This window comes from Lampetra planeri, chromosome 4 (genome assembly GCF_965212315.1).
Source record: "Lampetra planeri chromosome 4, kcLamPlan1.2.h2, whole genome shotgun sequence".
Lineage (NCBI taxonomy): Eukaryota > Metazoa > Chordata > Hyperoartia > Petromyzontiformes > Petromyzontidae > Lampetra > Lampetra planeri.
The window spans coordinates 7,005,032-7,021,575 of NC_136110.1; the positions used below are offsets into that span (position 1 = coordinate 7,005,032).

At 49.1% G+C, this 16,544-nt stretch overlaps 1 protein-coding gene across 1 annotated transcript in view; it reads right to left on the reverse strand.

Annotated features, from left to right (window-relative positions):
* Positions 1–7,650: 7,650 nt before the first annotated feature.
* Positions 7,651–16,544, reverse strand: part of LOC144717629 (homeobox protein EMX1-like) — a 30,452-nt gene continuing 21,558 nt past the window's right edge. Inside the window, exon 3 of the mRNA XM_078593142.1 lies at positions 7,651–8,240. Within this exon, the coding sequence (XP_078449268.1) occupies positions 8,073–8,240 (168 nt within the window). The 3' untranslated portion in view covers positions 7,651–8,072. The remainder of the gene's footprint in view (positions 8,241–16,544) is intronic.

The following is a 16,544-nucleotide window of genomic DNA, read 5'->3' on the forward strand; positions in this document are numbered from 1 at the left end:
CGTCATTACGAAGCGATGTTAAATTATACTCTTTGGTTCTTTGGGGTAAAGTCACTTAGATATAAAATAATTAAATATCATTTATTAAATTATTAATTATTATTAATATTTTCATTATTATTAATTATTATTAAAACATTTCTATCTACGTGACTTTACCGAAAGAACCAAAGAGCATGGATTCCTGCAGTCACGAAAGCTTCAAATCAAGATCGATGTTAAAGTGTTCATATCCATGTGGGGGGGGGAGGAAGGTGGACAGGGGGGGCGGTGGCTTAGTGGTTAGGACACTGTGTCATGAACTCATCGACATGAGTTGGATTCTCGGCCAGGACTAACATCAGTGGCAAGTGATAGCCGAACCGGTTCAGGGGCCAAACTTATCCGACCAACTCTCACGACGAAGCCCTCCACACGCCGTTTTGGTGAAAGAGATTGTTTGACCATACTTCCCCACGCCGGTCAATGCAAGTTGGCGATGGAGTGGTGGCCACGACTGGTTTAGATATCACTCGTCACTCATGTTATACCGTGGCCCAGAATCGAACTCTGGTCGCTGGGTTCGCTAACCACTGCGCCACCGCTCCTCGCGATTTAAGTATAGTCATAATAGTGCCACGTGTTAATCCCGCAGGAAAGCCTCGCTGAGGTATTAACCCTGCTTCATGAGTCGTCCTACATCGGAATGTTTGGGCAACCCCAAACTCATGGGCGTTTGGGATTAATTGCTTGAATATAGCACCATTAACATCATTACCACTTTCCTTAATACATTCTCACCTGAGATTCAGGTATGCATGCGCTCATTACCGCTCTCCTCAATTCACAATCTGCTATGTATATCACCCTAACCCTCCCTATATTTGAGTACCTGGTGCGGTGTATAAACATCGACACTGGCGAGACAAAGGCGGCCGGGCGTGGTGTTGGCCACTCAACCGACTCGTGTCACTAACAGCACTTGTCTCCCACAGTCTGCATGTCTTATACGTGGGGAGCTTTGTCTGTTGCGTGTGTGTGTTGTGTTGTCTTTGGGGCGACGGTGGCGTCGTGGTTGAGCGCCGCACTGCGCCACCAACCCCCGAGACACGTGGGTCAGATTGCCGGCGACGGCTCACGTCGGCGGACGGTTGACGTCTGGCCCTTCCCCTAGGTCGGCTCAGCCTTAAATTGAGTACCTCGTGCGGTGTGTAAACAAACGGATCTGGACCACACCGTGCATATTCAGTGCCGTTCAATCGTTAATACGTTCTCGCTGACAGAACGTATCTCAGGAGTAAAATAAAAGGCTATACGGAGGAGATATTTGTCTTTGTATGAAGAAGCAGCGGTTCATTCAGTGGATCGCGCACCTGCTCGATTCCAGACCAACTCCGATTGGCACGGTTGGCTACGTACGGTGCGAATGAAGTTCAACATCCGTGGTACACGCGAACATATGAACTCATGATGAGCCTCGCCGTGCAGGTGGACTCAACGCCTTGGCGCCGGAGATGGAAGACAAAGACGGCCCGGCGTGGAAGCGACCACGCCACTCTGCCCCTGTGATGCCGTCTGTTTGAATCGGTGCTCGCTGACAGCACTTGCCTTGGGTTATATGTCTAACGACCTATAACCCAAGGCTAATCATACGAGGATGATCGCTGAGTTTTGACGTGTGATTCAAGTATGATGAATGTGTTCGCCCTGTACCCGACAGAACTAAATGGGCCTATAATTCCACGGAGGTGGCAAAGTTTCGTGTTTAGCTTCGGGCGCGATGTGGAGATGGCGCCGACGATGAGAACGCTATTACGTTTAGACAACATAGGTTCGACCCTTGTCTGGCAATAAAACAGGTGTGATGATGTTCAAACACCAAGTAGAAAAACTCTTTGCGATGAATCACGTCTGCATCAACCGCACGTACTCGTGGTGGACATGCAAACAAAAAAGACATGTTCTGATAATAATATTTGGCATTGCCTTTGAAACTTATGGGTCTACACCTGAGACAGCCTTCTTTAGGGCCTAGTCTCACCAGGGTCAGACGAGAAAAAGCCAAAAGGGGTTCTCTGTTCGCCTTTTGGCGTTCTCTGGTCTGACCCTGGTGAGACCAGGCCCTAAAGAAGGCTGAATCGGGCGTAGATCAATCAGTTTAAAAACAATGCCCTATATTTTTCAGAGCATGTTTTTTTGTTTGCATGTTCACCAAGAGTACGTGTGGTTAATGCAGACTTGATTACTTGCAAAATGTTTATATTTTGTGTTTGAACATCTTAACACCTATAATACAGGTTGTTTGGGTTAGATCGCGTAAATATATAAATGTGTCGTTAAACCCGCCACCACCCGACACAGCAAATTAGTATATTTGTTTGACACGTAAACAGAACGTGGCCAATTCGTCACTAGTACAGCACACCGGCGTGTTGGAGAGCAAAGCCACAAGATTTACAATCTGAGTGTACGACGTTTCGCCAGTAATTACAACCAGCTTCATCAGGCGACAGCCAGATTTGTGGATAAATCCTCCTGTTTCTTTCCTTAAATAGTGGGGTAGATGTGATGACGTCACTTATGGCCAAACAACTGACTGGACTCTTATTCTTGGTTCTTTCGGTAAAGTCACGTAGAAGGGAAATAATCAAAAATAATACAAAATACAAAACAATATAAAAAATATATAAAACAATATTTTTTATATTTTTTTATTATTTTTATTATTTCCCTTCTACGTGACTTTACCGAAAGAACCAAAAATATGAATCCCTGCAGTCACGAAAGCTTTAAATCAAAATTTGACTGGACTTTTGTTATTTTTTTGCACACCTGTTTAATTTCCAGAAAGCATAAACACGATTCTTACTTTTTCATACCTTGATACTGGCAAAAAACAAACAAGGTCTCGTGCTTCTTCTTGGTTCTTTCGGTAAAGTCACGTAGAAGGGAAGTAATAAAATAGTAAAAACATGCACATTTTTTTTTTATTTCCCTTGTACGTGACTTTACCGAAAGAACCAAGAAGATGAATCCCTGCACTCACGAAAGCATTGAATCCAAAAATAAAAAATGTTTTTTATTTTATTTTTTATTTCCCTTCTACGTGACTTTACCGAAAGAACCAAGAAGATGAATCCCTGCACTCACGAAAGCTTTAAATCCAAAAATAAAAAAATGTTTTTTATTTTTTTTCCCTTGTACGTGACTTTACCGAAAGAACCAAGAAGATGAATCCCTGCACTCACGAAAGCTTTAAATCCAAAAATAAAAAATGTTTTTTTTTTATTTCCCTTCTACGTGACTTTACCGAAAGAACCAAGAAGATGAATCCCTGCAGTCACGAAAGAAGCTTTAAATCGAAATTTAAGGTCCCGTGCTATTGACACTCCAGTTGCAGACTCGACGTGGCAAGAACGACGCCTGTCCTCGTCACGCCGATCCGAGGCATTCCCGTGGCCAGTCAGCTGTTGTGGCCGCACTGCGTCACCGCCCTGGTCGGTGCGGGTCGATACAAGTCGCGGTAGGCGGGAGCGGCTCGGATACCGATGATAGCCGTGGATGGGAATGCAACTCAGGTTCGCTGGGTTAGGGGCCGTCCATAAATGACGTCACGCGATTTTAGACGATTTTTTACCCACCCCCCCCCGTCCTTGGTCACACGGCGTCACAAAAAGTCAGACCCTCCCCTCCAATATGACGTTACAAAGCTTTGCCCCCCCCCCCCAAAAAAAAAAAACGTGTTTCAAATCGATTTAAATTATTGTCATTGTAGTGCGTATTTAACGTGGCGCTGCACTCTGATGTTGTCGGAGAAAACATTTATTAAAAAGTCTGTTTAATTAAGTAGAACGTGTTGTCTATATTTATTTAAAGTTGCGCATTTTGATGTGACGTCACATTTCTCACCCCCCCCCCTCGTCACACATCGTCACAAATGTCTGACCACCCCCCCCCCCCCCTAGGTGCGTGACGTCATTTATGGACGGCCCCTTATCGCGGCGCAGTGCGATCACCATTGCGCAATTACTCCCCCCCCGTGTCCCCCCCCGTGTCCCCCCCCCCCGTGTCCCCCCCCCCGTGCCCCCCCCCCCGTGTCCCCCCCCCCGTGCCCCCCCCCGTGTCCCCCCACTTGTTATGCCATTCGCGACTGACATCAGCCTTGGTGAAGTTTCGAACCCATAATGTTATCGACTCATAAACAATAACAGAGTCCAAGCCACACCGCTCTCTGTCTCTCTCCACGACCTCCATGCGCCTCATCATGCGAGCGCCTCGCCGCCTATAAAATGCCGCGTGGCTCCCCGCAAAGTGCCGTTAAAGTCCGGCGTCGTTGGCCAGTTGAATTCGTAATCTATTCATGCACTCGCGGAAGGCCGTGTGGCCGATGACGTGTAAAACTATATATAGATGTTTAAACGCCGAGAGACAAATACTGGCGGGAAGGATGGAGTATTGGTCCAAATGGTTTATTATTTCGATACCTACTTGTTTATCGTAAGTATAAATTTCAATTTAAAGCTTTCGTGACTGCAGGGATTCATCTTCTTGGTTCTTTCGGTAAAGTCACGTAGAGGGGAAATGATAAAATAACAAAAATAAAACATACTAAAATAATTCTCACGACGTTTCGGCCACAACTCAAGCAGCCGTCTTCAGGTGAAGAACAGGTCTGTCGGAAAGACAGCGTCGTAAGTATGTTGAACTTCTCTGGCCACCAAACGTGCTCATTGGAGGTGCGTTGTAAGGTGCGCCCATCGCCGATTGAGGTAACACTCGCCTCCAATGTCAGTCGCTGCCTCCAGGAATAGAATCATCGAGTTCTGCTCAGCGGAGTACTTAGCTCAGTGCGCTAACCACTGCGCCACCGCTCCCTGTTCAGCCCCCCCCCCCCCTCTCTCCCTCTCCACCGTAGTTAATGCTGCAATCCAAAAGCCACGGGCTGCGTATCCAGCGGCTCTCCCACGCGAGTTTGTTGAAGCTTCGTACAACGGAACGACGTCGAGATGCGCTCTGTTTGCGATCGGTGTTTTTGTTTTCGCGTGACACCCACGACACGGGACGCGTCGCCACTTGCAATCAGGCAATTAGTGTCGGCTAGATATATTTAAGTGTGCATTGAAAACCCCCATCTCTTTAAAGTGGCCTTCCCTCTTTAGTTTGGTCGATTGCCCCTGCGGTTTTGGTTTTTTTTATTCCTGCTTGCCATGCCTTGTGCATTGGGATCCCAGAATGGAATGCGCTTTCTAAATTCTAATTATTATAGTGACTGCATTACGAGCATATCGATTTTTTATGCTACATTTTCCCATCCCCGGTATAGAGATGTTTAGTTGATTATAGATCCCAAGTGCGTTTAATATACACGTCGGATCAATCGACGTATCTATTAAACGGACACTTTAAACGTCTAATATACATCTGTGTCTGAGCTAATCCAATTAAAAACACGGAAAAGTCAGCGCCACGCATACCAACAGATACAAACGAATATAAATACATTAAAAAAAACAAGTATAGTCTTTATTTTAAATTCGTTAGCCAATAGCCCATATAAATTATTGTGATGACAATCGATCGCGTCCACACAACTCATGAGGTCGCGAATCCAAACGGACGCCGAACACAAAAAAAAAGGTCGCGGAGTGTTTTTTTAAATCAAAAAAATCATCAAAAAATCAAGTCATCTGGGATTTCTCTAACCGAGGGGGCGGGGGCGGAGGGCAGGGGAGGGGGTGATGGGGGGAGGGGGGGAGGGAGTCGGGGCAGGGGGAGGGGGGATTTTGGGGGAGGGGGGAGGGAGTCGGGGCAGGGGGAGGGGGGATTTTGGGGGCGGGGGCGCGGGGGGTGGGGGTTGCTTTCATGCACAATATCATTTACTTTATTTTTTTTAACTTTTAATATTTGCACACATCACAGGCAAAAGTCGACATATATAATTAGATAGACCTAACTCTGACATGGAAACACAAGGTTCGTAAACAATCGATGCAAGTACAGTATAACGTATGTACAATTTATTCAAAACGGACTTAAATAATTTTATCTCGTGTTATCTTTACAATCCACTTGGAGCAAAACACCGATCTCGTCGCGCGTATGGCGGCGTCGATAACAATAATAATAATAACAACGATAAACGATTGCGTGGGGTTTCTTTTGGGAAGGGTGAGGAGTTGGGGGACATCATCGGCCGATATCCGCGCGCACAACTCTTGGACAACGTTGCTCACAGAACAGGTTGCAAGAGTATTATTATTATTTTTGTATTTTTGTATTCCTTCCCTTTCAACCCGTGTCGGTTTCTCCACATTTTCACGGGCCAGCAACGTTCCGCTTAATCGAGCAGCGCCTCACAAAGGTTTTCCTCCTTCGACGTGACCACGATTCCGTCGGGCAGGGGTGGGGAACGTCCGGCCCGCGGGCCGTTTAAGGCCCCGCGAAATCATTTGGTGTGGCCCTGCCAAGGCAACCGCAGGCGGGACTCGAAATTTAATAAATCTCTAGGAGCAAACCTGGAAAAGCAGTTGCGAGTAGCAACATCATCAATACCGGCTAACATCACACGCCTCACCAAAAAGAAGCAGTTCCAGCCATCACATTAGGGGTGAGTTAATGAAATGTTTGACCAAATAGAACGGGATAATTTTTAAGTTGATAATTTTGTATGGCCCGCGAATGATGTTATGAATATCCAAATGGCCCTTGGCAGAAAAAAGGTTCTCCCACCCCTGCCGTAGGGCAACCAAAAAAATAATAACCGCACACACGCTCGCGCGCGGTTCGACAGATCTCAGCCACGCGCGCTCGCTTTATAACGCTGTGACACATCGATCCCACGCACACAACAACAACAACCGTCGTTCGCCACTATAGCGGCGATGGCGTCACAACGGCGCTTGTGACGGGCTAGGTATTACACCTCGAGGCCACGTGGAGTGTGTCGAAGGCTCTCTGGCTGCAAGAGGTCACGGGAGAGACCCAGGTGCTATGGGGTGACTGATTGAGATGGCCGGCAGATGCGCCACCTGTGCGCTTGACACTGTGCCAACTTTCTGCCTTTTATCCGCCCGGCGCTCCGCTCGTTGTTGTCAGCGTCGCCCATCCGCCCTCCGTGATACATTGACCGATATTGACACCGCTGGCAGCAGTCGTCGGCAAGTCCAATCAGCTCCACATCCTTCTGTGCCACATCACTCCATATCTCTTCTCGAGCCCGTGCCGTGTCTGTTTAGCCGCCTCTATCCGGCCAAACGGAAGCTGCTGGGTCATGCGGTGCCAAGTTCTGTTTAGAGAGCGCCTATGAAGGCGAGGGGATAGGTGGCCAACCAGCAACCACGCCCGGCCGCCTTTGTCTCCCCCGTGGCGATATTTACACACCACACCAGGCTACTCATTCGAGGGCGAGTCGACCTGGACGAGACCCAGACCCGATTCGAATGTTCGCCACGGTTATTGGTCGTGAACGAGCGCAGCTAACCGCTACACGACCGCTCCCCACACACCCACACGTACATTACGCGCGTGTGTGCATTAACGGTGCGTATGTGATGCACGCGTGTTGCCTCCAACTGGCGCCTGGCGTCAACAAGGCAATTTAGCTCTCCCTCTTGACATCTCCCTAGTGGGTAATTGCAGGCGGACGGTGGCTGCTGCTGCTGCTGTTGTTGTTTTCTGTTCGCTGCATCGCGTATCACACACTGCCCCCATCTGCCCGACTCGGGAAATTGTTGCTTTGATCCTCCCTCTCCTCCTCCCCCCCCCCCACCACCACCACGCTCGCGGGACGCAAGCGTGTCTCGTGAATAAACAGTACCGGCTTTTTTTTTGTGTCTCGCAATAGCAAAACAACATCACCACGAATTGTCCACAGCCGCGCGGCTCACGAGCGACGAGAGTAATCGTGATGACGACGCCTCCGCAGAACTGCGAAATTGCCGGCAGGACGCGCTTCTTGCAAAATCCGTGTGGGCACGCGGCGCCGTCGATTCTGTCTCTCCCTCGCTCTGCACGCGCGGCGCTCCGCGTGAGCGTTCCGTCTCCTCCCGGGGGGTGCGGAGGAGGGGTGGGGGGGGACGTCACTGCTTGCGTTGTCAGTCATCCGACGTGACGTCTATCTCGTCGCCGCTGCCTTGGTTGGTCGCCTGCCTCCACCGGTTGATGTGATGGGAGCTCTTCTTCTTCTGTGGACTCTCCGGCCCTTCCTCCTCCAGCTTCTGCCTCTTGTACTTGGTTCGCCTGTTCTGGAACCATACCTTTACCTGCGGGCACAGCGGGCGGGCGGGCGGGTTTGCGTGGGGGTGGAGGGTGGGGTCAGGAGTTAGGAGTTAGACCGCAGACTTTTGAATGGATTCATCTCAGGCGTATGGGAGTTGCGCGGCCCGGGGCAAATCACCCCGTGTGGACCTCCGACGCCTTCAAACTAACCCCGAAGTGTTACATCTGACACCGTGACGTCGAGCGCGCCCCCCCCTCCCCCCATAGTGCGGGGCCCGGGGCGGTCGCCCACGTAATCGCCGTACCCTAGCGACGGCTTTAAGCCACGATGTTATCCACCGCTGGATGAAGGTCTCCCCATAACTCGAGCTGTGGGCGCGGTATTTGTGAGAGATGTTGCCAGTTTGTGGATCGATGAGGATTCGGGAGGGGCTAGGAGTGAGAGTAATCGTGACCACCCGAAGCTACGTCACGACGCATGTGCGTGATTGTGTTTCAGTCAAAATCAGCCACGATCTATCCACTGTAGAATGAAGGCCTTCCCATACCTGCACCTCGAGGGACAGCCTTGGAGTTATTATACAATTGCTTAATGATTTCCCATCAAAGCTACGCTAAGTTATAACACGTGTGATTGCGTAATCAGTCATCTCCATCATCAGCCATGATCTACACACTGCTGGATAAAGGCCTCCTCGCGCCGTGTTGGTCGAGAGAGTTATGCATTTGACCATACTTGACCACGTGGATCAAGAGCGGGGTGGGTGGGTGGGGGGCACTGATGGTGACCGCGGCCGCGAATAAAACTTAGACCGTCGAGTTCATAGCGCAGTGCGCTAACCACAGCGCCACCGCTCCGGGTGTTCACAGTACATGCGTGAACCATGTTTTAGGTAGAAGAAAGAGCGATTAAAATGTCCACGGACACGTTCACAGCGCACGCATTGCGGGAAGCAATGCCGTTCCTCGCTTGAGCGATGGCGTGCGATGATTTCGCATGGCCCCTGCCGTGCCACGAGAGGCGCTACCAAACATCTTCAAAGTTTAAACCTGTGCTGTGATTGCATTCTCTGGTTCTTTCGGTAAAGTCACGTAGACGGAAGAAGAATAAATAATAACAATAAAATAGTAAAAATAAAGTGAATAAAAATTATCACGACGTTTCGATCGCAACACAAGCGGTCGTCATCAGGAACAGGGAGGTTAGCCTCTGAGGGCAAGCTGGAATTATTTTACATGAGTAGCGACAATTAGGTTCATTGCCTGGAGACGCGGTGGGGGGTGGGGGGGGGATTGTCAATGACATCCATACGTGCGGCTGTTATCTAGCGCTTTGGAGGCAAGGGTTGGTGGACCATGCAGAGATTTTTCTGTATTATTAAACTACAAAACCCAACAGGATTCCAGATTGTCAGTAAAATTATGTTTCGGTCCATTGGCCTATGAGCCAATGGGCTTTCTGTAAACAAAAATCCTGCAAGACATTGATTGCAAACACCCATAATCCGAAAAAATGCCAAGTTATCGTCAACGTATTCTGTTTTAAGTTGTGAAACATACCTGTACTTATTGTTGTATTAATCATGCGTAGAGATATGCACGAGGATGTAGAGTTGATAACGTTATTAGGCCAACTATACTGTGAACCCGGCCACCTGAGTTCGATTCCAGCCCACGGCAAACCATCCTTGGCGAGTGATACCGAAACCTGGAGTCTCCCCATCCTCTTCAAACCCACACTGACCAGAATGGTGAAGTATGTTCCAACAAACCCCCACGACCGACACGGATTGGGGGGGGGGTGGGTTTGAGGAGGCGGGGAGGGGGGGGCACGCTCATCCAGCAGTGGATTGACAAAAAAGAGCTGTTGAATGTACACACCACGTGCACGCATTGACCAAGGTGCGCTCTGATACGAGCTCACTGTGGCTTCACCAGAGATGTATTCGGACGGTTGGTCCAATATTGCCTCTGCATAGGCATCCAACAGCAGCACAAAGCGCAGATTCCCAACTTCACATTCAAGTTCGCCGACGGCAATTTTCAACGGAGCGTTGCCGACTCCAACAGAGCCACGCACAAGCGCCCCGTTCGTTCGGGGGGAACGTTCGCAGATGACTGGCGACACGCCACTGACCATCATCATCATCATTCATTATCTAAATTTGTCAAGAGTAGAAAATTGCCCCCAATTGACCCCATTGGGACTCTCCATAGCAATCATGGTCCCGCTGCTGTCCGACTGACGCCCCATGATGCAGGTCACCCTTGCGATCGAGAATGCCCTGCAGGTGGTCGTGAACTCTCTGGCCCGGTTCAACAAGATGAACTCGAAACTTAAACAGCGGGACGAAGGCCTTCGCAGCTCGCTGCCGTGCCTCGTGGTCCCGCGAGAGAGCAATCCATCTGGGTCCCGCGCATGAGTTGCTTTCAGCGCTCCATCTCTGCGGTGGTGCCCTCCTCTCGGGCGCGTTTCTATTGAACGATCGACCGCTGTTGAGTCGCGACGTAGCCAACACGGAGGCGTGCGGCATCGTATCGACAAGGCTCGATTCTTGCAACTCACTATTCTACGGGACGTCTGACACAAAGACATTGCCAAGCTGCAGCGTGTCTAACATTCCTTGGGACGTGTCGTGACGGGTACTGGAATATCCGACCGCGTATGTCCGGTGCTCGTCACACTCATTACACATACAAGTGCTTGCCATAAAATCACAAATGAACCACAATACCTTGCTGATCTCGTCAAGGAGCATAAACCATCACGCAAACTCCGGTCATTCTCGCAGCAGCGGAGGCGTTTGGCTAACTGGCCGTCGAACAAAGACGGCCACCGCATTGATGCGCTCCTGCGGCCGTCTGGAACGCTCTTCCTTCCGATGTTAGGAAGCCACTGGAGCTATGCACTTTTAAACCCTGATTTCAAAATGCATTTCAATCGAAATGCTTTTTGTGTTTTGTTGGTTGCTCTTCCTCCGCACCTCCGCTTAGCAACGGTTTGGCTATGTACGGTGGAAAAGAAGTTCAACACACTGTACAACAATTCTTGGCCACGCGCAGAAGCGACAAGTTCCACCGTCTAGGCAATTATAACCGCACTGCGCAGTGAACCTGACAGTCCGAGTTCGATTCCCGACCACGGCTAACATCGCAAACTGCAGTTCTGTTTGTTTATGGTCGCTTGACGATTTGGACCTTTGGGTATGTGCCCAGCAACCTTGATGTCAAAAATATAAACTTGGCAATGATACGAATTATAATAATAATGTTAATGCCGTATATTGAATCAGGCAAGGCTCACCGGGCCTCGAGGGTGTCTCTCGAATGGTTCGGTCATCTTTAGTCAATAAATACATATTTTTGTGAAGGTTTGTTTTGACTGACAGTGACAAAGGCTGCTTTGGATTTCGTTCGGCTCTGTGCTGTTTGCCCAAGATGTAATGGAGCCAGAGTGAAGGGCACTAAGGGGTTAACTGTTCTTGTCCAAGTCACACAGCATCGGAGCATTATGACGTTACGACAACAATTTTAATGTATATGTCGTCTTCATGCATCTCAAGAATAAGCACATTTAGATTGTTGTTATCTCTTAACGATAATTCAGGAGGCTCATAGAGCCATAATAAGACACCTATACGATTCCCCGGGTTGGTCGTTAATGCTCAAGGCTCAGATGAACAGTATTGAGAATAGGTTTTCCCCTTTTTTCTGGCAACAAAACAGATGTTAAGATGTTAAATCACCAAACTGAAGCCTTTTGGCGTCCTCTGGTCTAACACCGTTTGAGACTAGGCTCGAAAGAAAGCTGTCTCTGGTGTGTTCTAATCAGTTTCAAAGACAATGCATATATTATCAGAGTGTGTTTTTTGTTTGCATTCTGACCACAAGTATTGTGGTTAATGCAGACATGATTCCTTATAAAAACGTTTCAGTTTGGTGTTTTAACATCTTAACACAACTGTTTTGTTGCCAGAAAAAAGGGGAAAACCTATTCTCATATTTTGGTACTGGCAAAGGAGGTCCCATGATATGAACAGTATTATCGAGAGGCATAATAATAATAATAACAATAAGAGTGGAAAGCCCAGGAACCAGTTTTCATAACACTTGCCACGATTGTTAGCTTTGGCCCGGAATCAAACTACAGTACTTACTGCAAGCGCGCCGGATTAATTGGGGCCATGCGCTAACCGTTGCGCCACCGCTCCACCCCAATCCCCGAGACGAGGGTGCATATACACACACCAATCAGTCTCCCCGTTTGCTCTTCGAGTTGTACAGCCCCCATTCAACCCTGTCACTTAAATAAACTCACAGCACGCGCAGCGAAACGTCGGACATCGTGCCGAACGACAAACGCAAATCGAGGAGTTTCCACCTTCGCACACCCCCCACCCCCCCTCCTCCTCGTCCTCCGCGTGCTGCCAAGTGGCATTGGCTCCTCGTTCGAGCGTCCTTATCTCCGTCGTGAATTATCTCGTTTCCCTTTCGCTGGGTTCGAGGTGAAGGTGAGAGTCGTGGCTATTACCATGATTACTAGAGGGTGCATTTACGAATACAAACAGAGCAGAGACTGTGCGAAGACCGGCACCTCTCACCCTTGCCTCTCGGCGAACGAGATAAAGCCCCGAGCCCTGATCACGTGAGACAACAGACACAAGACGGAGGCGCTATATTTTCTTCCCGGATCAGAGTTCGCCACGCCGTTCGGATTCATTTTTTTCTGACCGTGCTGCTGCCATCTTCCCCAATACGACTTTTAAAAACACGTCCGTTTCCTTAAACGGATATAGGGATACGCGTGAGATAGGATTGTTATGGATATGCGTGCCCTTGTACTCTTAGTTGTAGTGCCTTACGCCGATAATTCCGACTCCGAGTCAAGCCTAGCAGCGTTCCCCGTCCGAAATGTCGAGTGAGAAATTAAGATTTTATAAATCAGGGTTTCTCAACACTCCAGTCCTCGCTACCAGCCACCACTCCCACGCTCCGTCTTTTTTAACCGTTTACCAATGTACTCGTTCCACGCTGCACGCGTCCGATGATTATTAAACGCATGCCACGTGACGCGCTAACCAATTAGCGCTGTCTGCGTTAACAGAGCCCGATTCGAATTGAGATCTCAATGTGCGTGTGCACGCGTGTTCCACGTGACCCAGACAGCAGCGTTAATTGCTTAGAGGCACCACGTGGAACGTGTTTAGCAATCATCAGACGTGTGCACAGTGAAACGAGTTGATTCGTATTTGAATGGGGAGGAGTGAATTGGTAAACGCGGAAAGACGCAGCGTGGTGTTGGAGCCATGCGGACCGGAGTTTGGGAATCCCTGCCTCATATGAGATAGTGACGACGTTTTTGTTTTATATGGGAGAATATAATCTATTGCAGTATCGTCTGTCCGACAATATAGTTACATATCCAGCAATGGATTGACCCTGGCTCCTGATAATAACCATGATGATTACACAGCGAATATCATGGAGTTGTATACCCCGAAAGGTAGTTTAAACCAATTCACACTATTGATGAATACATCAAATAACCCCATTGGTCAACAAGGCTGCTTTAAGAAGCAACGAAGGTATAGATTAGGCGACGTTTCGGGTAATGGGCCCGTGATTACAGCGCGTAGAGAGGCCAGAGACACAGTGCGTTGATTGGTGTACCACTGCCAACGCAGTGTCACATACTAGTCTGTTTACACTGCTGTATACAAACGTCTTAATTGTAAACCAGAACAAGCAGTGCACAGTACTGTATACACATTGGCATGTCCGGTGATGCAGTGGACGTGTGACTTAGTGAAATACACATCAGTCGTGATTAGCACCGGTGGGATATGTACGGTGTGAAGGAAGTTCAACATCCAAATGTACGCGCCACGTCAAATAGAATTACACTATTTGAAGTCGGTAATACGCATTATTATGCATTCATTAGCAATATCATTGTTAACTACATGCAGAAAGAGTATTTTGCAATATTAAATATTTTTAAACGGAGTTTATAAATTGTTATCGTGTTTTTGAGGATATGTTTCCTGTATATCACGCGTATACATACATACATACAAACATACACACGCATATACTGTACTGCATTTACACACATGCACATACGTACGTATGGTGGTTAACATTCACGCAAATACACACAAGAAGCGAAGGTTCGTAGCTTCGTGCCCTAACCACTGCGCCACCGCTCCCCACTCACACATACGCAAACGCACACATATAGACATGAAAAAGACATGCATGCATATATACGTACATACACATACATAGGGCATAAAAAGTACGTGTAGTTTAATCTGTCATAATACGTTTACAAAGACAAGCACACAAACGTTCACACCTACATAAAGACAAAGATACCCCGTATAGCCCTTGACAGACTGTTGGTGCAAGTGCTGTTAGCGAGCACGTATGAAAGGCAAAACAAAGTATGCGAGGGGAGTGGGTGGCCCGCACCACGCCAGGCCGCCTTTGTCTCCCCAGTGCTGATGTTTACACACCGCACCAGGTACTCATTTAAGGCCGAGTCCACCTAGGGGAGGGCCCGGACCGGTTAAAATATTCGCTGTCACTTTTATCTGTCGCTAGCGAGAATCTAACTCACGTTACCGAGTCCGTAGCGCAGCGCGCTAACCACTACATTACCACTCCCCATTACAGGGTGCCACGGTGGAGAGATGTTGACTACCTCGCCTGGTATACAAGGAGTGCGTGGGTTCGATCCCGACCCTGACGCCTGCTGTAAATTTGGAGCTCGCATGTCGCTCTCCCCGTGGTCGCCTGGGATTGTTTTCACCCCCCTCCACATTGAGAAACATGCGTTTCAGAGTATTCGGGTGCCATGAATTTCCACGTGAAAAGCCACTTTCGTTGAGCTTTCACGCGTGGCCAGGTCACTTCTGCAATAGGCGCCATACAGCTCAGTGGGCCTTACCTGGTGAAATAAATAAATAAATAAATAAAGTCATCTAGATATAAACACAGGCGCACATACGTGGCGGTGAGCAATTGCGCACGGTGCTTTTAGACGCCACATCAAAGTTGTCCCCCGCAAAGTTGCTGTGCACGTCCACCGCCGAGCTTCGCATCGCTTTGCGCTGTCTCTTCTCCTCCTGCCTCTCGCCAACACGCGTCGTTCCGCGTGCTGGGCTGGGCTATACATTTCTCAAGCCCTCTACCCTCCCGCTGAGAGCGGATTTGAAGCCCCGAGTATGAGGTTGGGTTAGTGGGGGGGGGGGGTAGTTGGTGGTGGTGGTGGTGGAGGAGGAGGCGGAGGAGGAGGGGGGGGGGGACGGTGGTGGCATGAAAGGCGCCCCCCCGCCCCCCACACTGCCAGGGCTTTGTTTGCGAATTCTCTGCAACCCACCACCGCTCATCCCACGCGTCCCTCCAAACCCTCCCCTCCAAACCCTCCCCCCCCTCCTCCTCCTACCACTCCGCCCCTCTCGCCAATAATTCCAGTAATAAATGCAAATGCTCTCTCCGCCATACACAGCGGCGAGTTAAGCTGTTTGCGGAGGCAATGAACTTAGGCTAACCTCTGGGAGGCACTGAAAGCCCGCTTCTTATGGCGCGGTTCTTTGACAGGCGCCCGATCGGATTATTCTCCTGTGTGTGATATGTGTATGTGTGTGTGTGAATATACGTATCGATGTGTGCGTGTGTTGTGTGTAGTATATAGCGGGGTAGTGGGTAACAACAACAACAACAGTGAGTGGCAAATATTTCGACCGGTTCTTGGACCTCCCCGAGGTCAACTCAGCCACAAAATGGGTAACCTGGTGCCTTGTCTGCACATCGCCACACGGGAGACAAAGGCGGCCTGGGTCGTGGTGCTGCACCCTCCCCCTACCCCCCCCCCCTCGTATGCCGTGCCGACCTTCATAGGTGCTACTCGCGATCAGCACTTGCACTCCCCCCCAACCCCACAGTCTATTACCGTGGTGGATCTTTGTCTACGTGATTAGAGGAATGTTTGGGGAGTAGCCGAGCGGGACCTTTCGACTCAACACATGAAACTGCTGTGCCCGTGAGAACCCGTTGTGTGGATAATTATTAATGCATTCATTCGTCCGGCTGTGGAGTTTCAAATCGATGGCCTTTAAAATTTGGATTTTCGCGTAGCTTGCGGTTCGTATCTGCGCAAACGGTGTAATCTAAAAAGGTTACATTCAGCGCGAGTAAGAGTCGAGCCTGTGCCTATAACGAGAACGATCTGGCAATTCCAATGTGCGTGCCCACACAAACAAACAAAACATAAACCTCTCACGGCCAGGGTCAAACGTTGCACACAAACGTTGCGGTCCCAACTTCGCCGATGAAATCAACGT